The sequence below is a fragment of the Siphateles boraxobius genome, unplaced genomic scaffold, assembly GCF_051911475.1.
Source record: "Siphateles boraxobius isolate OS27281-9 unplaced genomic scaffold, OSU_SipBor_1 16, whole genome shotgun sequence".
NCBI classification, from domain to species: Eukaryota; Metazoa; Chordata; class Actinopteri; order Cypriniformes; family Leuciscidae; genus Siphateles; species Siphateles boraxobius.
The window spans coordinates 852,948-878,820 of record NW_027508766.1 but is presented as its reverse complement, the minus strand read 5'-3'; the positions used below and the strand labels follow the sequence as shown (position 1 = coordinate 878,820).

General features: G+C 41.3%; 1 protein-coding gene across 1 annotated transcript in view; it reads left to right on the top strand.

Annotated features, from left to right (window-relative positions):
* The window catches only part of fibcd1b (fibrinogen C domain containing 1b), a 197,597-nt gene that overhangs the window by 82,866 nt on the left and 88,858 nt on the right, over positions 1 to 25,873 (top strand). The window contains exons 4-5 of the mRNA XM_077231061.1: positions 16,909 to 17,068; positions 18,116 to 18,252. Coding sequence (XP_077087176.1) covers positions 16,909 to 17,068; positions 18,116 to 18,252 — 297 coding nt within the window. The remainder of the gene's footprint in view (positions 1 to 16,908; positions 17,069 to 18,115; positions 18,253 to 25,873) is intronic.

Below are 25,873 nucleotides of genomic sequence, written 5' to 3'. Positions count from 1 at the left end.
TGCGTATCAGAAACTGAACATTAAGTCTACCCATCCATCAGTATATCTCGTATGTCATCTTTAAAGTGCATAAGCTGCATATGAAGAGACATGTATGATTGAACAGTGCATTTACATTTAATGCTGTACAGCAGTGACGTACAACAGAAATAATATTTTGACATTAGTATTTTAAAAAAGAAATTATGAATATTGAGCCATCAGAGAGACATTTGAAATTGTCTGTATGAAGATTAATTGTTTGGTTGGTTTGCTTATCATTATTGATTGTAATTTATGTATGTTTTTTATATGTACTCTACAGGTCAAATTGTTGGGGTCTATAAAATTGTTTTAACCATCATATTCTCCTCATTTCCCACTTATCCTTATGGTCTTTGGTGAAAAATCAGACCCCAAACATTTAAAGAGCAATTGTATAAAACTATATATATATTTTTAACTTCTCAAATATACATTTATGGTGTGTTTTGGGGGATATGTGGTAGGCTACTTTGTTTACATATTTACAATTAGCTTGCATATAAAATATTATATTTTTCAGAAAAAAGGTTCTCTAAGCGATTTCGGGTGAAATCACTTCTTGTTGACGTTTAAACTATTGTCAAACAAAACAGAGGCTAGCTAGACCCTATCTCCTCCTCATCCACGCACTAACCCCCCAAACCCCACCCCCAAATCCTTCTTGTCGGTTACTGACTGGAACAGTTTGTTATGTTTTGTGGTGCAGGTTAGCCCAGTTTGTTTTTGTTGCCGTTTGTGGAGCCTGGGGTGTCTGCAGAGACCGCGTTTTTTTACAGTGTGTTCAGGGGACAGGCAGCTAGCGGATAGTGAGGAGATGTTTGCTGTATGTGACAAAAACTGTTTTGGCCTAAAAAACGTGTGACATCGCTTAGAGCACCTTTAATGATCTAAGGCATAATACAAAATTAAAATAAAAAATAAAAAATAAAATAAAAAGTCTGCCTACAAGGGACAATGAAGTAAAAGAGTTCTGTACTCACATCGTGAAGCAAACCACCAAAATAACAGAGTCGTCGACGTGTGTAATCAATGGCTTTCGCCGTTTGTAATCATCCTTTGAAGAGACTGGCAGATCAACGCGCTGCTACATTTCTCTCAGATACAGTATTCGGCGACACTGCGATTGTGCATTGATATATTATTTTCCAAAAATCATCTCCTTGAGGATGATATTTCACCCACACACAACGGTGACATCTGCTGTCCTGCCTGAAATGCTAACTGTAGCATAATTGTTCATGCTTTCTGGCTCTTTTAATCCTGCTGTGATCTTCCCGGTTTAATAATTCATAATTTCTTTGAAGCATTTGTTCTATTTGGAACAATTTTCTAAAGAAATAGTAAATAACTATCAGTAGGCTATCACAGAATTCGCCCCAGCGCATGGTCTAAAAGGGTTGTCCCTAATATCTTAATGAATAATGGGTGTGTTTTTGGCGTAACGTGCAATAAACCAATCAGAGTGTCATTTACCATTCCCTTTAAAAGCCAGTTGCGCACCCGCCATGGCAGATTGATATTTACATAGCAGAATTTGCAAGCGGAAAGACTGAACGGTTCTCCAGAGAGGAAAAGGTTAGAGCGCGCAAGCAGGCCATCTACGGGACAAGCCGGATTCCAACATATCTTTATGTACACAATATTACATTGTACACAATTTTACATTGTAATCCTTTTTTAATATATTTTTTAAAAAATATATGTTTTGTGTGTTTGTGTATTGCTGCGCATCCCTGTATAATAAGCAGAGTGTAAGCGCGTTGTGGACCCACCTATTGGCGCACATTACTAATGCACCCTTTAAATAACAAAAAATAGTGCAATTTCAGTTGCCTTGAAATAGCAACGCGTCAACAATGCGCCTGAACACACCTCGTTTTCAGACCAGCACACCCATGGGTGCACAAATAGGCGCAAAGACATTTGTTAATTAAACTGTGGCGCAGGATGAAAAAGAGATCATTTTTATTTACATAAAAATTTGAAATTATTAAATATATACTCCATTATGACAGGGCAAAGTTTAAGGGTGCTCTAATGCTGCATTTCATTTACAGAGAGGAAAAGCAACATTTAATAGGGGCTGAGTCACATATTATATTTTAGGCTTTTATGCGGCTTTGTGTCTTCAAACAGAGTTTAGAGCAGTATTTTCTCGGCTGTGTAAGACACCTTTATATGGTTTCAAGGTCCACCATGTGTCAGAATGCCACTGATTGTTTATTTCCAATATATTGTAATTTCCTTGTCCTGCAGGGTTCTTTTTAGGCATGATTTTTTTGCTGCTCCAGGGCATTTTATAAGTGTGTTGACTTTCACTCTGGCATCCTGTATGATATTGTACTCTGAATGCATTATGCTAGTGTTATAGTCACATACATTGTGTTATTGCCAGCTGAGGAAAGAGAAAGCTGATATGAAAGGACATTGATACTAGATGGCAACTGCTATATTCTATAGACTTTCAGGGCTGGGGAACAGCAGGTGCTGCCTGTTTTCCTGGGTCAAGTGAATTACCACAGAGTTAAAGCCTGACTTTTATCTGAATTACGAAGATTTAAGGTTCAGGATTAACACCATTTCTATCTAACCACGAGTTACTGACAAGCTCCTACACACCAAAACTGTCTCTCACACACACACACACACACACACACACACACACACACACACACACACACACACACACACACACACACACACACACACACACACACACACACACACACACACACACACACACACACACACACACACACACAGGAGTGGGCAGGAGTGAAAGAGAGTTGTTTATCACTTCCAAACACCTGTGCGACAGAGAAAAGTCTTAGCAAAATCCCCCCTGAATAGAAAATAATCCTCCTTTTTCTGATGACTTTTAGACAGCAATGGTGAGCGTGTGTGTGTGTTGTGTGTGTGTGTGTGTGTGTGTGTGTGTGTGTGTGTGTGTGTGTGTGTGTGGTGTGTGAATGTGAGGGGTCTTTCTGCTTTTATACTCATACTTTTTTGGTTGAGCTTTGATACAGTTTGACTGAATAGTTGGATTTGTTAAATCTGGAATGGAGCACAGAAAGCTACACTCAGCACAGACTGAGTGCAACTGAAGAGTGATGAAAAAGAGCCAGGGCTGGGTTTGCGGTTACCTTAGAAACAGTGTAAAAATGTGCCATCCCCAAATTATCAAACCTTATTAATTAAGGGCACTTATACCTGTAATTATCTCCCTTCACATGAAAAATGAAGCACAGACAGTTCCCTTGTCACAGATTAAACCCAGTCTGTATTAAACTGTAATGCCAGTTTAATTGTTAATTTGTGGTGAGTCCAGCTCTGTTAGTGCACTGAGGTAGGATTTTAGGTTACACATGATAGCATTTTAGCACTTATGCTCTATAAAGCAGCAGGATATGCGCACACGATCAGTATAGGCCTCCCCCTCTCCCCTCAAACCTCCGTGAGTAAATAGCATCACCTATAATAAAAGTATGAAAAACTGGTGAGGAATAAAAGCGTTAAGCACTGTGTGAAGTTGTTTTAGATCTACTGGCATTTTAGCTTAAGCGACTATTCCATTTACACCCTGAAATTAAAGGAAGTAATTCTCTACTTTCAGTCATCTCAGTATTACAATATAACCACGGAAAAGCCGTGAAGATAAAGGTTACTTCCTATGGGCATTACACTGTCAGTGTGCTAGCATGTACAGGTCCTTCTCAAAAAATTAGCATATTGTGATAAAGTTCATTATTTTCCATAATGTAATGATAAAAATTTTACTTTCATATATTATAAATTCATTGCACACCAACTGAAATATTTCAGGTCTTTTATTGTTTTAATACTGATGATTTTGGCATACAGCTCATGAAAACCCAAAATTCCTATCTTTAAAAAATTGCATATTTCATCCGACCAATAAAAGAAGTGTTTTTAATACAAAAAAAGTCAACCTTCAAATAATTATGTTCAGTTATGCACTCAATACTTGGTCGGGAATCCTTTTGCAGAAATGACTGCTTCAATACGGCGTGGCATGGAGGCAATCAGCCTGTGGCACTGCTGAGGTGTTATGGAGGCCCAGGATGCTTCGATAGCGGCCTTAAGCTCATCCAGAGTGTTGGGTCTTGCGTCTCTCAACTTTCTCTTCACAATATCTCACAGATTCTCTATGGGGTTCAGGTCAGTAGAGTTGGCAGGCCAATTGAGCACAGTAATACCATGGTCAGTAAACCATTTACCAGTGGTTTTGGCACTGTGAGCAGGTGCCAGGTTGTGCTGAAAAATGAAATCTTCATCTCCATAAAGCTTTTCAGCAGATGGAAGCATGAAGTGCTCCAAAATCTCCTGATAGCTAGCTGCATTGACCCTGCCCTTGATAAAACACAGTGGACCAACACCAGCAGCTGTCATGGCACGCCAGACCATCACTGTGTCTGTCCACACTGTGGGTCCTTGACACTGGACTTCAGGCATTTTGGCATTTCCTTCTCCCCAGTCTTCCTCCAGACTCTGGCACCTTGATTTCCGAATGACATGCAAACTTTGGTTTCATCCGAAAAAAGTACTTTGGACCACTGAGCAACAGTCCAGTGCTGCTAATCTGTAGCCCAGGTCAGGCGCTTCTGCCGCTGTTTCTGGTTCAAAAGTGTCTTGACCTGGGGAATGCGGCACCTGTAGCCCATTTCCTGCACACGCCTTGCGCGGTGGCTCTGGATGTTTCTACTCCAGACTCAGTCCACTGCTTCCGCAGGTCCCCCAAGGTCTCACAATCTTCCTCAGGGTCCGGTCACCTCTTCTCGTTGTGCAGCGTTTTTTGCCACACTTTTTCCTTCCCACAGACTTCCCACTGAGGTGCCTTGATACAGCACTCTGGGAACAGCCTATTTGTTCAGAAATTTCTTTCTGTGTCTTATCCTCTTGCTTGAGGGTGTCAATGATGGCCTTCTGGACAGCAGTCAGGTTGGCAGTCTTACCCATGATTGCGGTTTTGAGTAATGAAACAGTAATGTGAGCATCAGCATTGTTATTTACATACATTACTATTCAAAAGTTTGTCATCAGTACTTTTTTTAAAGAAATGACTACTGTTCAGAAAGGTAGCATTAAATTGGTCGAAAATGACATCAAAGACATTTATAAAGTTACAAAAAATTAGTATTTCAAATAAATGCTGTTCTTTTGATCTTATTTCTGACAAAAATATAAACAGCACAATTGTTTTCATAATTGATATTAAAAAGAAATGTTTCTTGAAGAGTAAATAATCATATTGCAATGATTTCTGAAGAATCATGTGACACTGAAGAGGGAGTAATGATGTTGAAAATTCAGTTTTGGCATCACAGGTATAAATTACATTTCAAAATATATTAAAATACGCCTCGGTTACGACTGTAACCTCGGTTCCCTGAAGAGGGAATGAGACGCTGCGTTGATTGACGCTAAGGGAACGCTTCGCGTGATGACGTCTTGAAGCACATGTAAAATCAGTCCAACGGAACGTCAGAGGCGGGTGATGTCATGAACCAGGAAACTATAAAGCCTGCCAAGCTTACACCACCCACTTGCTCATTCTCTGCTTAGATGCAGGGGACCCTTTGTTAGGGGGCCCAAAACATACAAACAACTGTTCAGATTTACTCCACAGGGCAGCTCTGTGGACATAGGCTTCTAGCTTGGTAGGCATCTATGAGCTGTGCCCCCTCAGAGGCCAAACCCACAGGTTCCACAGTTCTGGACAGGGGTGAACAATTGAGTTCCCTGCTAGGGACAGAAGGTCCCTCCTGACGGGTAACTCCGGGTGTGCCAGTTTGCAGAGTGGAAGCGAGCACAAACCCCCCTGGCCCCCCTGGTGATTTATATAGGTGACCACCGATGTGTTGTCTGTATGGACATGCACATGATGACCCCTGAGATGATGTAATAATAATAATAATAATAATAATAATAATAATAATAATAATAATAATAATAATAATAATAATAATAGTAATAATAATAATAATAATACATTTTATTTATAATGAACTTTTCATTTGCAAACAAATCTCAAAGTGCTACAGCATACATATTTCAAGAGTAAAAACAGGGGCAAAAATAAAAAAGCATAAAAGCAGATAAATTCCGCTTTAGTTATAGCTATTTTTAAATAGAAAAGTATTTAAGCCTTTTTTAAAGTGGTCAACTGACTGTGGAACCCTCAGGTGGTCTGGCAATGAATTCCAAAGTCGCGGGGCAACAGAGGAGAAAGCACGGTCTCCCATGGTCCGGAGCTTGGTTCTCGGTGGACGGAGGAGATTGCCATTTTGTGAGCGGAGATTTCTGGTTGATGTTTGCTGGGTGAGAAGTTCCTTAAGGGTGGGCAAAGCATGGCCATAGATGCATTGGTGGGTGAGGAGAGTGATTTTGTAGTGAATCCTGGCGAAGATGGGGAGCCAGTGAAGTGCTTGAAGGATGGGGGTTATGTGTTCATATTTCCGCACTCTCATCAGGATCCTAGAAGCACTGTTCTGTATGTGTTGAAGTTTCTTTAAACTCTTGCTAGGGATCCCATAGAGAAGTGCGTTGCAATAGTCCAGCCTGGAGGAGACAAAGACATGGACAGGTTTTGTCTGTGAGATCTGCGAGGAATTCTTTAGAGCAAGAAATACAGCCAACATCTCCAGACGGTTGATGTGCCATGAGAAATGGTGGTCCCTCCACAGAACCCGAGTCGAGCATCCTTCTAGGATCGCTCCCCAGCCCGTGAGAGAGGCATCTGTCGTTAGCATCTTGCGACGACAAGAATCTTCCAACATGGGACCCTGGGACAGTAACTAAGGTTTCTTCCACATAACCAGGGCACATAAGCATCGCTGCATAACCCTAAAGCATCATGCGAAAGAGGTTGCCCCTCTGGGAAAACCCTTTGGTCCTGAGCCACCACTGCAGGAGTCTCATGTACAACAGTCCAAAAGGTATCACGTTTGACGCTGCTGCCATCAGACCCAACAGCCTCTGAAACTGTTTTACAGTGAGCAGGGTTTTTCCTGGCTCAAAATGAGGCCGAGGTGGTAAAATCTCGATCATGTATTTTAATAATAAGATAATTCAATTTTTATTTTTCGTAGACCATCATATAGCCTACTGTGTTTCCCACAGTATTTTAGTGGGTGGAGCTCGGTACCTCTAGTGGGGTCCGGGGGCATGCTCCCCCCTGAAGAAAATGTTGTACATTTTTAAAGATAAATTAATTATCTGGTGCACTTTGATCTGGTTACTAACCTGACTTAAATAATGAAAAAAAGTTTTTTTTTATAACTTGGCCCGCCTGAGCCGCAGATTATCTGCAGTACCCGCGGATATAACGCGATCCAATTTTATAAAAACGCCAGAAGACTTTTGGGCTATAGCCTAAGTCAGGCTGTGCTCTATGGATGTATTTTAAGTAACTTATGCTTTCTGTACACCTAAAGACTTTGAAAAGATTTAGAAAAGACTTTATAAGATTATCAGCTCACATCTAAAGACTTGGGTTCACAGTTTTTAGTCTCAGACTAAAGACTTGTGATAATGTTTGATATGAAAGACTAGAGAAAGACTGGCATAAATCGGGTCGTCGACTGCAGATTATCACCTCACATTTAACGATCGAGACGGCGGGAGCGACTAAAGGTCTTTAGTCTGGGACTGTGAAAATCCTTTGGTGTACGCCCGGCATTAGTGGTTTAATTTCACAACAATGCTGTAGCTAAGGGGAAACACTATCGGTACCTAGCTGTGACAAGTGAAGGCACTTCGATGCTGCAGATCAGGTGCTTCTTGACTTGCGTTGCGTGCGTCTGTGGTGGTTGTGATAACTGACAGGAGATGTTGAAGAGGGGGAGGGGCAGGGGCTTGTGCGCTTTCGCAGAAATTTACCCTGAGCCCCGGGCCCGGCTCCGTTCGAGACCAGAAAGTTTTAGTGCTTTTTTTTGATGCAGTCGAAATGCACGGAACGGTTTAAGAATGGACACAGGCCGTGAACCCGCAACGGAACCGTGTCGGTGGAAAAGGTGTATCTAATCATGTGATTCCCTGTCTTGAGATTTGTCGACAGACGGAGGCGGCATGAAATTTGACGGTGGCGGCCGCCTCATAATTCTCTATGTAGGAAAAACCCTGGCAGTGAGTGACTCTGCCATGCCGGTGACAGCATTGAGTCCCACACCACGCCTAGAAAAGCGGTCCTCTTTAGTGGAGAAAGCACACTCTTTTGGGCGTTTAGCCATAACCCGAACTCTTTGTGGGCGAGAACGACATATCGATGCCGAACAGCCAACTGATGCGACTGAGCCAGAATCAACCAATTGTCGATGTAGTTCATGATGCGAATACCCTGCAGGCACAGAGGCACCAGAGCTGCATCTACGCATTTCATGAAAGTGGGGGGTGATAGTGTTAGGCCGAACAGAAGCACTCAATATTGGTAAGCTTTGCCCCCGAAAGTGAACCTCAGGAACTTCCTGTGATATGGAAGGATGGATATATGGAAGTATGCGTCCTTGAGATCTATCGTGACAATCCAGTCCTCAGATCTGATCTGGGGCACGATTTGTCTCAGTGTTAACATTTTGAACTTTAGTTGCATGACAGACTCGTTTAGCACTCAAAGATCCAAAATGGGACTCAACCTCCCATCCTTCTTTGGAACTATGAAATACCAGCTGTAGAACCCGGTTTCCCTGTTGGAGGGAGGTACATATTCTATGGCCCCTTTCTCCAACCGGGTTTCCACTTCTTGTTCCATTACCAGAACCTGCTCGGGGCCCACCACGGTGGATAGGACCCCCATAAACCTGGGCGGGCGAGGCCCGAACTGTATTTGATACCCTTTTTCTATGGTCTGCAGGACCCAAAGAGAAACATTTGGCAGTAGCTTTCATGTTGCCAAAAATTCGACTAGTTGTACCAGCCTCTCGAGACTAGCTTCTGGTTTTTGTTGTGCAATCAGCCCGATGCCTTGTAATGGCGAACCGGCAGGGAACGACTGAACTGACTGCTCTGGAGCCCTGCTCGGAGGTGGCGGGCATCCCAAGGCCACTATGTTTCCGGGTGGTCCTTAAGATATGTGCTCGCCGGAGACCGCTGCGCCCTGAAGCACACGAGGTGGTAGGGTTGGCAGAACGGGCACCGAAGGGAGATGGGCACCGTAAAATGAGGTGTTGACCGCTCTGCTTCGGGGGGGGGACTGCCCTAATTGGCCTGACCCCTCGGGTGTCAGAAACTCTTCCCCGCAGACTTCTTAGAGATAATAACGGTCCTCAGATCCGTCTTACCCTTCGAAGACTGCGGGTGAGAGCGCCCTCCTTATCCTCAGCCTTTATGTGGGGGAGCGCGGGAGGCAACGCTATGCTTCTTGGTGGCACGGTATGAAGAGCTGGCTTTTGAAGTTTGGGGCTGCTCCCGTTCAGCAGCCCTGGACACATGAGAGCAATGGGGGAGGAGCTTATTGGAAAGCAGCCGCCTGCTTGGCTGCCACCTGGAACCTCTCGACGACTGAATTTAGAGCATCGCCGAAGAGGCCAGAAGGTGACAGGGGCGCATCCGTAAGAAAATTCTTGTCCTTTTCTTTTATATTACTCAGATTGAACAACAGATGCCTCTCAGTGGCCACCAGGGCTGCCATAGAGCGGCTGATGGATTTAACCATCTCCTTGGTGGCCCTAAGAGATAAATCTATGGCTTGACATAGTTCGCAAACTACGTCAGAGCCAATTCCCCCGCCCTCATCCATGTCTCCTAACAATTCAGGTTGGTAGGCCTGCAGCAGTGACATTGTGTGAAGGCATGCTGCAGCCTGACCAGCGGCTGAACAGGCTTTACCTGCTAGTGATGATGTGGTTCTGACTGGCTTAGTGGGAAATGCCGGGACCTTTAGGGAAGATGCCGCTTCGGAGGAGAGATAGCTCACAAGTGTCTCCTCCACTTTTGGCATTTCCCCATAACCGTGCTCTTTGTAGATATAGAGGAATAATTGGATGTTTGTGCACTATACACTCTGTATGAAACCGGTTTCTCCCACGATCTCGACACCTCGTGTGGAATCTGGGAAAAATGTAGGCCCCGGCGTTGAGGTTGTGACCGTGATGGTAGGAAGTGTTCATCCAGTTTACTTATGAAGCGAACATCCTGTTTATCTGCTAGCCAGTCAATACTCAGTATTTCAACCGATCTTGTCACAACCTCAACCAGCTCTTCAAATGCATGAGACTGAGGAGGCGAATGCTCAGAATCTCATGCAGAATCTGACAACGTCCAGTTCCTCAGAACTAGATAGTTGCAGTGTCTGTGCCTCAATCGGAGTGGAGGGAACCACAATGCGTGCTTCCAAACCCTGAGAGAAGGCACTGGATCTATCAGGTGAATGTAGAGATAAGGCTGGGCCCATCTCTTACCCCGCTGATAGATCTATTTGCGAACCCCATGTCTGTGATCGCCGCATTTCTGCGGCAGCAGCGGGACCAGAGCCAAGGGGAACGCGAGCCTGAGCGTCCTCACTTAAGAATGCCAGGCGGGATCGGAGTGTCCACATTGGAAGCACATCACAGTGCTCACACCCAGCATCCCTCGAATACTCCTCACCTAAACAAGGTAAACAAAAATTGTGTGTGTCCCCACCCGATAAATAACGCGGGCAGGGGTGCACGCACATCCTAAACCACTGCTTGCTCGCCATGACTATGTATGTATATATATATATATATATATATCAGATATATATCAGATATAAAGACAAAACAACACCAAATATGACAAGGACAGTTTCACAATGAGCGCAACTGAAGACACAGAAGCTAGCGCGGCTCTGTTTTGTACAGGCTTTATAGTTTCCTGGTTCATGACGTCACCCGCCTCTGACGTTCGGTCACACCGTTGGACTGATTTTACATGTGCTTCAAGACATCATCATGCGAAGCGTTCCCTTAGCGTCAATCGACGCTGCGCGAATTCCCTTGAAAGGGAACTGTATTTTGCTGTATTTTTTATCAAAAAAATGCAGCATGGTGAGCATTGTTTATTATTTATTATCTTGGTGAGACTGATTTCAAAAACATTAAAAAATCTTAATCAAACTTTTGCATATAGCGTATTGGTTGGTCATAGTTTCCACGTATTTTTTAATCGACATGGTATTTTTTTATTCATGGTATTTTAAATAATATTTAATTTCTTGATACTAGGTTTGTGACTGAATTTATATTTTTTGTTTTGAAAAAAAAAAAAACATTATTTTTACTATCCACATACGTCTCATACATTCACGGAAACACTTTACAATAAGGTTCATTAGTTAACATTAGTTAATGTATTAACTAACATGAACTAACAATGATCAATACATTTGTTACAGTGTTTATTATTCTTTGTTAATTTTGTTTAATAAAAATCCAGCTGTTCATTGTTTGTTCATGTTAGTTCACAGTGCAGTAACTAATGTTAACAAATACAACCTTTGATTTTAATGACGTATTAGTAAATGTTGAAATTAATATGAACTGAGATTAATAAATGCTGAAGAAGTCTTGTCCATTCTTAGTTCATGTTAACTAAGGTAGTTAACTACTGTTAACTAATCAACCTTATTGTAAAGTGTTACCACATTCGCTATAATTTAAACATGCGTAGGATGTGTCTGATGATTCAACGACCATGATGAGTCCATACTTTTGACTATACTGTTCTCATTCCTTTAAAACTTTGCCTAAAATCCATGTACAGAGTGGATAAAACTTGTGAGATTAGTTTCCTAATTTATATTCATAGCTCATCAGTTATAGCAGGTATAGACAGTGTCTGTCCTGCTCAATGTGTAGGTGTCCTTTTTTTTTTTTAGAACTTTTTATTTATATTTTTCACAGAAAATAACAAAAGAAACATTATCTAAGACAAGTGGTAAAATAACAAAAGTAATACAAAAGAAAAATCATAATAATAATAATAAAAATTGTATATATATATATATATATATATATATATATATATATATATATTGTTACACTTAATATGAATATTGGATAGTTAATAGTAGTTACTAGATTGTTAATACACTTTTTCAGTAGTTCTCTGGGAAGAATAAAAAAATAGTAGTTATTGATTAGTTAATAGTGAACTACCAATTTCATCTGTGCGCTATTACTTACTAATTCGTTAATCAGAGTTACTTGTTAGTTAATAATAGTTACTAGATTGTTAATATTGTGTTACTCATTGGTTCTTGTGTAGTTATTCATTAACGAAGGAACCGTATTCTAAAGTGTTACCGAATATTCATATCTCATAATATTCATCATAAGATTCATATCATAATATTCATATCGACAAACATGAAACAATAATATACAGCATTATAAATGATATATATATAAAAAAATATATTATATATATATATATATATATATATATATATATATATATACAGGTCCTTCTCAAAAAATTAGTATATTGTGATAAAGTTCATTATTTTCCATAATGTAATAATAAAAATTAAACTTTCATATATTTTAGATTAATTGCACACCAACTGAAATATTTCAGGTCTTTTACTGTTTTAATACTGATGATTTTGGCATACAGCTCATGAAAACCCAAAATTCCTATCTCAAAAAATTAGCATATTATGAAAAGGTTCTCTAAACGAGCTATTAACCTAATATTCTGAATCAATTAATTAACTCTAAACACCTGCAAAAGGTTCCTGAGGCTTTTAAAAACTCCCAGCCTGTTTCATTACTCAAAACCGCAATCATGGGTAAGACTGCCGACCTGACTGCTGTCCAGAAGGCCATCATTGACACCCTCAAGCAAGAGGGTAAGACACAGAAAGAAATTTCTGAACAAATAGGCTGTTCCCAGAGTGCTGTATCAAGGCACCTCAGTGGGAAGTCTGTGGGAAGGAAAAAGTGTGGCAAAAAACGCTGCACAACGAGAAGAGGTGACCGGACCCTGAGGAAGATTGTGGAGAAGGACCGATTCCAGACCTTGGGGGACCTGCGGAAGCAGTGGACTGAGTCTGGAGTAAAAGCATCCAGAGCCACCGTGCACAGGCGTGTGCAGGAAATGGGCTACAGGTGCCGCATTCCCCAGGTCAAGACACTATTGAACCAGAAACAGCGGGCAGAAGCGCCTGACCTGGGCTACAGAGAAGCAGCACTGGACTGTTGCTCAGTGGTCCAAAGTACTTTTTTCTGATTTTTTTTTGGCAATTAGTAGTAATACCCATAAAATATATCTTTGGTCAGCATTGAAAACATCATCTGATATAACACCCAGTAAAAAAAATCGTACATTTGAGGGAACTTCTTTTTACAATTTTCTCCATCTCTTCTTTAATATTTTTCCAATACGCAATGATTACTGGACAGTCCCAAAATATATGTGTATGGTCACCTGTTTTACCACATTGTCTCCAACATAAGGCTACAGAGGGATCTTTTACAAAATGTGAAATAACCAGAGGAGTATTTTAATTTTCCAGGCAAATTCCTTCCACTATTGACTATTATTTCCCTTATGACACCTATAACAAAGTTTATCCCATAACTCCTCCTCTATTACTATATTAGCTTCTATTTCCCACTTTTCCTTAATATAGTAAGTGTTTCCCACCATGTCTGTTGACAATCTTTTATAAAGATGAGAAACATGTTTACCAACAGGGAGGTGTTTTTCTGAAATTGTGATGAAAAATATTGTTCTATAACATTTGGGATTTTGCCAATTCTTTCTTTTTCCTTATGTTTTGTAATGTAATGACTAATTTGCAAATATCTGTAAAAATCACTTGAGGGAAGATCAAATTGTTCCTGAAGTTGTGTGAAAGACTTTAAAAGTGTTTCTTCAAAGAGCTGATTTAAAATAAAGAGGTCCTTAACTGCCCATCTCCTAAAACCATGATCATACATTGAAGGTGGAAAATCTACATTACCCTCTATGGGCATAGCTCGAGAAATTGTTCCAACATCCTTAAGCATTTTCTTTACCTCTGCCCATAGCCTTATTGTATGTTTTATCCATTCATTTTCAATTTATTTGCATGTTTTAGATCTATAAAGGGTAGGACAGACAATTGTACACCCTTAACTTCCCCCTGCTGTATTTGAGTCCACTTTCCCGCTTCCTCATCTCCCCTGATCCAAGTCACAATTGCTGCTAGTTGAGCTGCCCAGTAATAAAATGTTATATTTGGCAAAGCCAAGCCTCCTTTATTTTTAGCCAAACAAAGTGTTTTAAGTTTAATTCTGGGACTTTTATGTTGCCATATAAATTGAGAAATTAATTTGTTTAACATTTTAAAAATGGAAATTGGAACTCTTATGGGCAACAACTGGAATAGAAATAGGAAACGTGGGAGCAAGTTCATCCTTACAATCTCAACTCTTCCAAACAGAGATAAAGGAAGGACTTCCCAACGAACTAGGTCACTCCTTATTTGATTAATTAACTTATTATAATTTGCCACCATCTGTTGTTTAGGCCATATTCCTGATATCATCATTGCCTCTGATTTATTTAGATTAATTTTGTATCCAAAAATAACTTTGTAAACTTTTAGGCATTGCACTAGTCGAGGTATTGAAATAAGGGGATGTTTAATAAAGAGCAAGATATCATCAGCGAAAAGGGAAATTTTATGAACTCCCCCCATCATCTTCCATCCCAACCCCCCCCCAATCTGAACATCCTGTCTTATTGCCTCCGCTAGAGGCCCGATACTGAGAGCAAAGTTGTAGGTGTCCTTTAAAGAACACTGTATAGGACACATTGTTGAGCTGCAGGCAAGAACAGGACACTCATTTATTATGTTGAATTTGCCTCACAAACAATGACACAACCACGCACTCATGCTCACAGGAACACATGATTTTCCATCTAAAATGGGTCAGATCTCATACGTTTATGGGGAAAAGGCCCACAATGGTCTTATTTCTAGATAGACAAGATATAGCAGGTTCAACGTACTCTCTCAAGCAGAAAATCACATTGTAAATCTGGCACAAAGACCTTTACAGCTCTATTGCATGTCAAGTATTTGAGCAAAAATGACAGTTGGCCTTATGGAACCTGTCTCCCAGACAGATTTTGCCTTCTCATTCGGGCTACAAGGGATTTTCATTTTCACTGGACAATAAGCAGTTCGCTTCAATGGTTCAAAGCTTTCTACATGTCCAGAAAATAAACCTATAGTCTTCTTATAAGTTAAAGCCATCAGACAGACCTACACTTGGCACAATAATTGTTTTCTGTTGTGCTGCAGAGCTATAATTGAACATTTTGTTGTCCAAGGCACCAAAATTAATCTCAAGAGACGGCATGTTATCCACAATGGCTGATATATTTTTGGGAAATGGAATCTTACATCAACTTATTTTGAGATACTAAACACTCAATATCATAAGGGTCCGAATTTTGCTGTGATGTGAGCACTGTAATTACAGAGCTGTATTACTTACTTTCTTCTGTCGATCACAAAAAATAAATGTAATGAAAGTCAGTAGGGTCCAATGAAAAGTATTTGTCCATGATGTCTTCTTTTGCGTTCTGTAGAAGGAAAAATCATAAAGGTTTGAATCATGAGGGTGAGTAAATTATGACAGATTTGTATTTCCTTTTAAATATTCAAGTATATAATAGTAAGCTGCTGATATATTCTCTGCTCGTGTCTATTCCTTGCAGTTTATTCTGGACAGTTTCCTTGTCAGTTCATGCTTTCTGTGTAATCCTCATCAGTCTTCCAAGTCCTCTGTCACACGTGGTGTCCCCCAGGGTTCTGTACTTGGGCCCCTCCTCTTTCTCATATACATCCTCCCTATTGGCCCGATTATACGCAGCCACGGTCTTAAATTCCACTGTTATGCAGATGATATCCAACTCTATTTGACCACTCACTCTCCCTCTGATCCACCACTGTGCTCCCTCACTGACTGCCTCTCTGACCTAAAATTATGGATGCAAAACAATTTTCTTAAACTCATTACAGATAAAACTGAAATTCTGCTGATTGGCCCTAAAAGCATCCTCTCTAAATCTCCCAGTCTCACTCTCAATATTGATGGTTCATCTGTCCACCCTACCCCTGTTGTCAAAAACCTTGGCATTTTGCTTGACTCCACCCTTAGCTTTGATCCTCATATCAAATCACTCACTAAGACTGCCTTCTTTCACCTCCGCAACATTGCTCGCCTCAAACCCTTCCTCTCTGTTAGTGATGCACACACTTTAGTTAACTACTTCATTATGTCCCGTCTAGACTACTGCAACTCACTTTTCCTTGGTCTCCCTGTCAAATCACTTCAAAGATTACAATATATTCAAAACTCAGCAGCCAGGCTCCTCACCCATACCAGACGATCGGCACACATCACCCCCATTCTCTACCAACTCCACTGGCTACCAGTTCCGTCCCGGATCAAATACAAAGTAGTACTACTCACCTTCAAAGCGCTCCATAACCTTTCTCCCCCCTACATCCGCGACCTCCTGATCCCGTACACTCCATCCCGCTCACTCAGATCTTCTGACCAAAATCTCTTGGCTATTCCCCGATCCAGACTTTCCACCCTGGGTGGCAGATCCTTCAGTGTCTTGGCCCCCAAACTCTGGAATAACCTCCCACAACCTCTTCGTGACTGTCCTTCACTTCCCCTCTTTAAAGCTCATCTCAAGACCTTTTTGTTTAATCATCATTTCTCCACACCAAACTCGTAGCTTCATATTGATAACTTGTCGTTGTTGTATTGTTTTGGTTGTTGCTGTTGTGTATACTTTCCTTCCCACTATGTAAAGCGACCTTGGGTTTGAGAAAGGCGCTATATAAAATAAACTTATTATTATTATTATTATTAATAGTTTTTGTTTGTGTTGCAGCTGCTGTCCGAGAGCCAGATTAACATGGTGAAGGTTGTTAACTCTGTGAGCGATGCTTTAAATGCCATGCAGAAGGAAACAGGAGGTCTGAAGGCCAGGGTGAAGGCTGACCTGCAGAGGGCACCAGTCAGAGGAGTTCGCCTTAAAGGCTGTGCTAATGGTAGGGGATCCAGTTTGCCTGCCCGTCTTCTTTGTTTAACATGTTTGGGGATTTACCTAAGTGTCTATTTGCTCATCTTTACACTACTAAACACCAAGGCTGCATTTATTTGATCAAAAATACAGTAAAAACAGTAATATTGTGACATATTAATATGGTCTCACTTTATTTTGGAGGACCCTTTAAAACATTCTTTTGACTAGAAGTAACGTTGCCCCTATGTTTGCTGCTCAAGAAACATTCATTATAATTATTATTATTATTAAAGTTGAAAACAGTTGTGCTGCTAAACATTTAGGTGGAAACCGTTATACACTTTGTTCTAAGTTATTTGATAAACAGAAAGTTCAAAGAACAGAAGAACACATTTCTAGCTTTACCACTGGCTCCCACTGTTGACTCATTGATTCTCAAAATTTCACGGAAAACTGTGTTTAAAAAGCGCACATAACTATTTTCTTCTCTTTGTGCCCCGCTGATCTGAATTCTCATTAGACAAGTTGCTGGAAGCTGAAGGAAAGTGGCTGTGCTTAAATTGTGCTCTCTGGAGGCCTAATGTGTCTAAAAGCATTTTACCACTTTACTTTTAAGGTCCTGATGTGTCTGCTGGTGCCACAGGTGTGGCTTGTAATGAACATTGTATGGAGCAGACACTTGTATGCAAGTGTGTGCCAATCAAGGGGAGTGTGTTTTCTATAATCAGGGAAAATGATCGCTCTTCTGAGAACAGAGACCAGTAAATTGAGAAGCACCAGCTGCCTTGGAAAGATGGGTACAAAATCATGTTGGCTAACCTATTATAGTAATATTCCTTTGGTCATTAAATTAGTCTTGGCCTAGGTCAGCTATTTGCTATCCTGTAACCATCCAGGGATCTAGTCTTTGTGGTTTTTGTGTTTGATGCTCTCTCTCTCTCTCTCTCTCTCTCTCTCTCTCTCTCTCTCTCTCTCTCTCTCTCTCTCTCTCTCTCTCTCTCTCTCTCTCTCTCTCTCTCTCTCTCTCTCTCGCTCTCTCTCGCTCTCTCTCGCTCTGTCTGTCTTTTTCAAGGCTCTCGTCCACGGGACTGTAGTGATATATATGCTAGCGGTCAGAGGGAAGATGGGATCTACTCTGTTTTTCCCACTCATTACCCTGCCGGCTTTCAGGTCTACTGTGATATGAGCACGGATGGAGGTGGTTGGACGGTGAGTCACATTTACACATTTGCATATCTGTTCTTGTGAGTTTGTTTTAATATGCACTGCCTGAAGAGTAATTAAATTGGATTATTGGTGGTATCACAACAAAGTGGGGGGGGGGGGGGGGGGCTGTGGTTCTGGAAACAACTTATTATTTACTTTATATGTGGATTTACACAAAACATCCACCACAAAAGAGAGATGTGTGGAGTATCGTGTGGACTGAAATTTAATATTGTTTGTAGAGATCTGGGCCCGTATTCCTAAAGAATCTAAGAATCCTTTTAGAAAACTCTTAATTTAGCTTAAAAACTTTTAGGTAGGTGTCTTAGCTTAAGAGTGATTCGGGACCGATCTGAGAGCAACTCTGAGTAAGGAAAAGACAAAAACTTTTATCTTAGTGAGGAGGCGGGGCTGACCCCGTTGCAATGTATGACGCAATCTTTTGAAGACTGTGATTGGTTGGTTGTCCAAGAAGGAAAAAAAGAGTGATTAGGGTCTATTCTAAGCCTTCACTTTGAAATTACATGCGTAATTTTTCCTATTTGACCATTCTCATACACACACACACACACATTATATTTTTGTATATAAATCCTTTTTTTTTATTTACCATACTGTTAATTTCCTATAAGGTATTTGTAGGAGCCAAATGTAATTTGTTCCACCACTAGATGGTGGTGTGCATCAGTGGTGCAGGTGAAAGCCACACCTGTTCCATCACATGGTATTTAAACTGAGTTGGGTTGAATCAGAAGGGACAGGTAGTGATGGCAAGATGAGGCTTCCTGAACCACTGAGACCTCGCAGCCCAATGCTTCACCCAAAGGTTCATTACTCGAAGCTTCATTCAGCATTGCTCACTAGCGACACCTAGCCACTGTGCAAAGAAATAGCAGGCAAATTAATTCATTCTGAATCAATGACCCGCCCCCCTCCCGCTCTGTTTTATTTATTCATCTTCTTCTCATTGTTAATGTCTCTGTCTTTCATTTGCAATAAAAAGAGATCTGTGCAGACATTTGTCCATTGCCTGGGTATGAAATAAAACGTGTATCTTTCTCTGTCTGCATCTACTTGTACAGAGACAACTGTCACACACACAGTTAATTAATTATTTAAAAAAAAATTGGATAGTGACAGTATGAACAACAAAAGTGACTGTGTTGAGTGCAGTGCTTATGGTGGAGGGACTCGAGGGAGTGTAATAAAGTAAACTGCAGTTTGGGGTGGATGAAGGAATTAAGGATTACAATTAGATTTTTATTGAGAAAATGATTTTTTTTTAAGTGTGTTGGGGCTTAGACAATTTCTCTTCTTGGACAAAACCTCTCCAGCCTTGGAAAAATGTCCTTTCACAAGGAACAGAGGATGCAGGGGAATGTCAGTGCCAGTGGGTATAAATGAAGATACTGATGCTTCTGTTGAGCCCAGACAGGGGAGGATCTCCTCTTTCTTGCTGGCTCCATTACCATGAAAAAGGAAGATGTCATAAAAAACAAACAAATCCAAAAGGGCAATCCAAATTAAAAAGCAGTCAAGTCCAGATCCAAACATCTACCAGCAATCCAAATAATCTTATCTAATTAATATAACAAGACTATAATATAGCTACTATAATTAATAATAACAATTATTAATTATTATTAATAACAATTCTAACCTGATATAATGTAATAATATACAGCCCTAACACATATATGACACAATAACGACAATGAGAGTTCTCTCTCTAACACTACTACAAGTGCTTACTACTCCTGATATCACCCACAAGGTGGCGCGAGTTTCGACACTCAGACCGAACCGATGACGTATCCACACAAACCGAGGCCTCGTTTGTCATTAGTCACGTGATCTTCACGTTAACAACACAAGCCTCGAATCGCGGCTTCATCTGGCACGCCCATTTTTTCTCGAACACTGTGTGCAGTGTTTTATGTGTGAAGAACACCTTACCACCTGTCCTGGGCTTAAGGAAAGCCGCAACACAAGTAAGAACCTCTCTCGGATTAAGGAGATATCGTTTGGAATTGAGTTTTTGTGCATTGGAATGGACGGAGGAATTCTGTGAATGGAAAAGGGTTTGACTGGCGCATATGGCAGAGTGAGTGACTACTACTGGAGTGTGGATCGCTTACCTGATGTGTTGCAGAGTCTTATCGTCTAAAACTGAACAGAGTGTTTATGCTTCAAGCTTGTACATGCGGAGAAATCTCAGAAGCTCTACAAAACGCCGGTGAGTGAACTTCTTCTTTGAGCGATATTCATCACATTATGAGATCTGATACAGGAAGAAGTTTGAATCGCGGCCTGAGTTCGAATGATTATGTTCTTCTACAATCAACGATACTTTCAGCTTGTTGTGTTGAAGTGGATTTCACTTTGTTCAGTATTATTATCTTCGCTTTTTGGCTTATTGAACGTGCATTAAAGGGAAGCGCATGTGTGCGTAATAAGCATCATTGGAGAAATGAATGATGATGATGAATTCACGAGCGAAAAGGATGATGTCGATGTTATTGAAAGTAGTTCAGTGCATGGCCATGCTGTTATTGAGAGAAACAGTGCTGTTGGAACAGAGAAAAGAGTCAGGAAAATGACTGACATAGGTGTTTCATTGTCTATTGAGAATTTACAAAAGCAATGTAAATCAAAGTTCACTCAAACAAATCAAATTAAACAAAGGATCAACGATCTTCTTTCTGGAAAAGTGACCAAAGAAACTGTTTCTGATGTGCAAAAATATTTCAAGAGATATGAAACACTGTGCAAATATGCCGTGGAAACTCATAATTCATTGCTGAAAATGCCCATGCTTAAAACTGAGTGGGAACAGCAACAAAGGTGGCTTGTTGGCAAATTGAAAGAAAATAATGAGTTCATCACTGATGTCAAACAATGGTTATCTGATGCTGGAGTTTTATATGATGATGGAATGTCTTTAATAGACACAAATGTAAATCCTGATGACAGTGTATCTAATGCTTCAAAGCAAGGATCTCGCTTTAAACCCCATTCCTCGTCAGGTTCTTCAAAGGCTTCAAGCACTGCATCTGCTCATGTCAAAGCTAAAGCTGAAAAGGCAGCCCTTTTGCAATCTGTAACCGCTTTGAAAAAATTGCATGTTCTTGAGGCCAAAGAGGAAGATCTTCAAAGACAAAAAGAGAAACTGCGGAGAGAAAAGGAACAATTACAAATGGAATCAAAATTAGCTGCTGCCACTGCTAAATTGTCTGTGCTGGAAATGAGTGAAGGAAGTGTTGAACGAATGAGTAAGGAAGAGGATCCAATGAATGCATATTATGTGAAGCATGTAAAATCATGTACATCAAATAAATGCTCTAACTCAAAGATGTCTTTACAGCCAAGAAATGGAAGTACTCAACATGAAAATTTGGTTGTACGTCCAAAGGAGAGATCAAGCATGCAAACTCAAGTACCAGCTTCAATGAACTATAAACCTTCATCTGCAAAGCAGCAGAATTTAAGTTCCTACAGGCCTGAAGATAACATTCAGACACAACATTTGTTGCCTCAACAAATTACCACTCAAGTTTCTACTCCAAATTCTACTTTGTACGATGTTGTACAACAGCAAACTAACATTACCGCTCAATTGTTGCAACAGCAAGCATTGGTTTCTCTTCCACCTCGAAGGATACTGGAGTTTGATGGAGATCCATTGCCGTATGGCTCTTTTGTTCAGGCTTTTGAACAAGCCATTGAAAAGAAAACTGAGGACAAGCAAGAATGCCTTTACTATCTAGAGCAATATACAAGAGGACGGCCAAGAGAGTTAGTCCGTAGTTGTCACAATATGAGAGCTGATCAAGGATATGACCGGACAAAGAATCTGCTTAAAGAACATTTTGGTAGCGAAATCAAAGTAACAGCAGCATATATGGAGAAGGTCATGCGCTGGCCTATGTTAAAGGGTGAAGATGTTGATGCTTTGGAGTCTTTTTCAATTTTTCTGAGAAGCTGTTGTAATGTAATGGAAGACTTACAGCATATAGACGAAATTAATGTTCCATCTAACCTTCGACTCATTGTGATGAAGCTGCCTTACAAGTTTCGAGAAAAATGGAGGGCTGCTGCCTGTGAGTTACAGGAGCGTCGTGGCAACAGGGCCATGTTTTCTGATTTGGTGAGGTTTATTGAGCATCAGGTAAAGATTATTTCCGATCCATTCTTCGGAGATCTACAGAGTGGACAGGCATCCTTTTCATTTCATGCTAAAGCTCAGCCTAAATCTACTAGTAAAGGTCTTGCAACTGTTGCGGCTGTACATACTGTTTCACAGCTGTGTCCATCTGAAGTACAAACTACCTCTACTAGTTTTGCTCAACAAAAGAACATCAATAAAATGTGTATTGTCTGTAAAGGTTGCCATTCATTGGATAGGTGTTCTCGTCTAAAGAACATGACACACAGAGAAAAACTGAGCGTCTTAAAAGGAAATAGATCCTGTTTTGGGTGCTTGAAGATTGGACATGTAAGTAAAGTGTGCAGACACCCATTCATTTGTGATGTCTGCAATCAAAAGCATCCCACCTTGCTTCACATAGAAACCAAAGGCGAACCATCACCATTACCAGTAACAAATGCTTTTGCTGCTTTGTAGGCGTGTGGTCAAAATGGGGCCGGGAACAAGGAGTGTGTTCTATCTATCATTCCAGTACAAGTCAAGGTGAAGTCAGGCAGCAAGATTGTCAACACCTATGCATTTTTGGATCCAGGAAGTTCAGCCAGTTTCTGCACAGAAGATCTTTTGAGAAAACTGAATCTTACTGGAACAAGAAGCTCCATACTGCTCCGTACTTTAGGCCAAGAAAAGTCCGTAGACACGTTCATGCTCTGTGGTCTTCAAATTTCAAGCCTGGATGGACAGACCTTTGTGGATTTACCAGAGCTGTATAGTCAAACATCAATGCCTGTGAGCAAGAATAACATTCTCACTCTGGATGACTTGAAAGATTATCCATATCTGGAGAGTATCAGAATTCCCAGTATTAATGCAGAGGTTGAACTGTTGATTGGTCTCTATGCATCAAATCTTATGGAACCGTGGGAAATCATTAACAGCCAAGGCGGGGGACCCTATGCTGTCAAGACCCTATTGGGGTGGGTCGTGAATGGGCCACTAAGAGGTGGTAGTAGTGACAAAGGAGAGACTGGCTGTCCTGTAGTCACTGCTAATAGGATCTCTGTTGCCAGGCTGGAGGATCTGTTGATTGCTCAATACAATCATGATTTTAATGGGAAACTGTCAGACAATGATGTTATCATGTCCAAAAATGACCAACAGTTCATGGAAATAATGGAAACCACAATCAAGTTTGAAGAGGATAATTATTGTATTGACTTACCTTTTAAGTCTCCTGATGTTATCATGCCAAACAACCGTAGTGTTGCAGAACAGCGTGTTCTGGGTCTACAAAGGAAGTTTAAAAAAAATCGAGAATATCAGCAGGAGTATACATCTTTTCTGTCTGACGTTATTGACAAAGGATATGCAGAGGTAGTGCCACCTCACCAGTTGAAACGAGAAGATGGTAAGATTTGGTACATACCACACCACGGTGTGTATCATCCGAAAAAGAAAACTCTAAGATTAGTGTTCGATTGTGGTGCAGTGTTTAAAGGAATCTCTCTGAATGGTCAGCTGCTGAAGGGTCCCTATCTCACCAATTCTCTGCTGGGAGTTCTCACAAGATTCAGACGGGAGCCTGTTGCTTTGATAGCTGATATACAAGCCATGTTTCATCAGGTAAAGGTTTCTCAGAAACATTTGGACTTTCTGCGTTTTTTGTGGTATCCTAGTGGTGATGTTACACAGAACGCTATGGAATATAGGATGAAAGTTCATCTTTTTGGGGCAGTGTCCTCACCTAGCTGTGCTAATTACGCATTGAGTGCTGGAAAATGGTCTTTTGAGAGTAGGAGGGAGACTTGCTAAGGCTGCCATGCCTGAGGAAGTAAAACGCCCAGTTATATTGTCTAAAGATCAGGCATTCCCTCTTGGCTCTCAACGAAGGCGGTCGCATTTTCTCTCCCTCTCCCTCCCCTCACCTCTCCTGCTTTGCTTCTCTCGTCACGTCTACTGTCTTGTACTTTGAGAGACTCTCGCTACACTGCTCTCCAAAACCAAGAAATTATGGATTTGATCAACTGGTCTCTCAACGCAATTGACACCATCTTCTCAACGAGAAGCTTGGGTTCGGGGGAACCTGACTGCCCTGCCGGGACGTTCGCAGCTGGCTACACGATGGACGCGTGGGAGAGGTTGCGGGTCGTGTGTCTGGCGGCTCTTTCCGTGGAGGACGTTGAAGATATCTACCTATTCGGCACCATGATAACAGGTCTTCTGCTGATTGGATTAGGTATTGCCCTGGTTTATCGAGGAACTAAGCAGACGGTGACAGCTGTCAAAAGCCCCGCAAGGCTGCCCGTGATGATTGAAGCGGTGGGCAGAGCTGTCAGCACTCAGACTGGGTCTATGAACCACAATATGGATAACATCATGGAGAAGCTCACAGCTTTGCAAAGGCAAATGGATCGTTTCAGAGACCAAAACGGACCAGGAGAATAGCCTGTATAAATTGGATGCGGCTACTCGCCCGAAGACCAAACAATCCCAATCTTATCTGTTTCGGCACCCCCCTACCAGCACTGGCCTTGGCCAAGGCCGCTGCTGGAACAACAACTCTCCCGGAAGAGCACTGCAGTGAGCCACTCTTGCGTTCCTCCCCCGACTCCTCAGACACCTGGTGATTGTTGACTCTGCCTGGGACATGATCAAGGTTGTCTCCATGGCAACTTGCTGTGTATCGCTATGACAATCCTGCGGACTGAGGCTCCTAGATTATGGTGCCGGCTTAGCGACTCTCTCCAGGCCTACACACACAGGAACTTACACATACACAGATATGCACCTAACCCACACCCCATCCCACGCCTTCGCCGCTTCGTACCCCCAGTCTGACAGGCGGGTCTGTGACCAGCGCCATAATGGCTGCAGGACCGGATGCTGCTTGCCTGGGCTGGACTACCTCCATCCCCCACTCCCCACCATGTTGCAATGTCTTGTTTGTAGAGTGTACTGTTTATGTGCTAATGTTGCTGAGGTGTTTTTTCCTGTTCCCAGACTGTTCTCCTTACAGGAGCATAGTCTGGGGGTCGCCTTTTTTTTCTCCTCACCTCTCCTCATGTCATGCTGTATTTTTTTCTCAAGTTGGCGCTGATATAGCAGCCTCGGTAACACCTTATTACCAAAGCAAATTCCTTGTATGTGCACAACACTACTTGGCAATAAAATTGATTCTTGATTCTTGATTCTTGATTCTTGATTCTTGATTCTATTTCTCAACTTATCTTGAAGCACGTGCATCAGCAACTGGGCCATGCAGGAAGAAATTATATGTTGTCATTTCTCCGTAAGCGTTACTGGATAACTAACGCTAATGCTGCTTGTCGGAAAATAATCTCTGACTGTGTCATATGTCGTCGCCTTCAAGGAAAGGTGGGAGAGCAAAAAATGTCTGACTTGCCAGCAGAGAGAGTTTTACCCGATTTATCCCCATTTACAAACGTCGGTGTTGATTACTTTGGGCCCATTGAAATC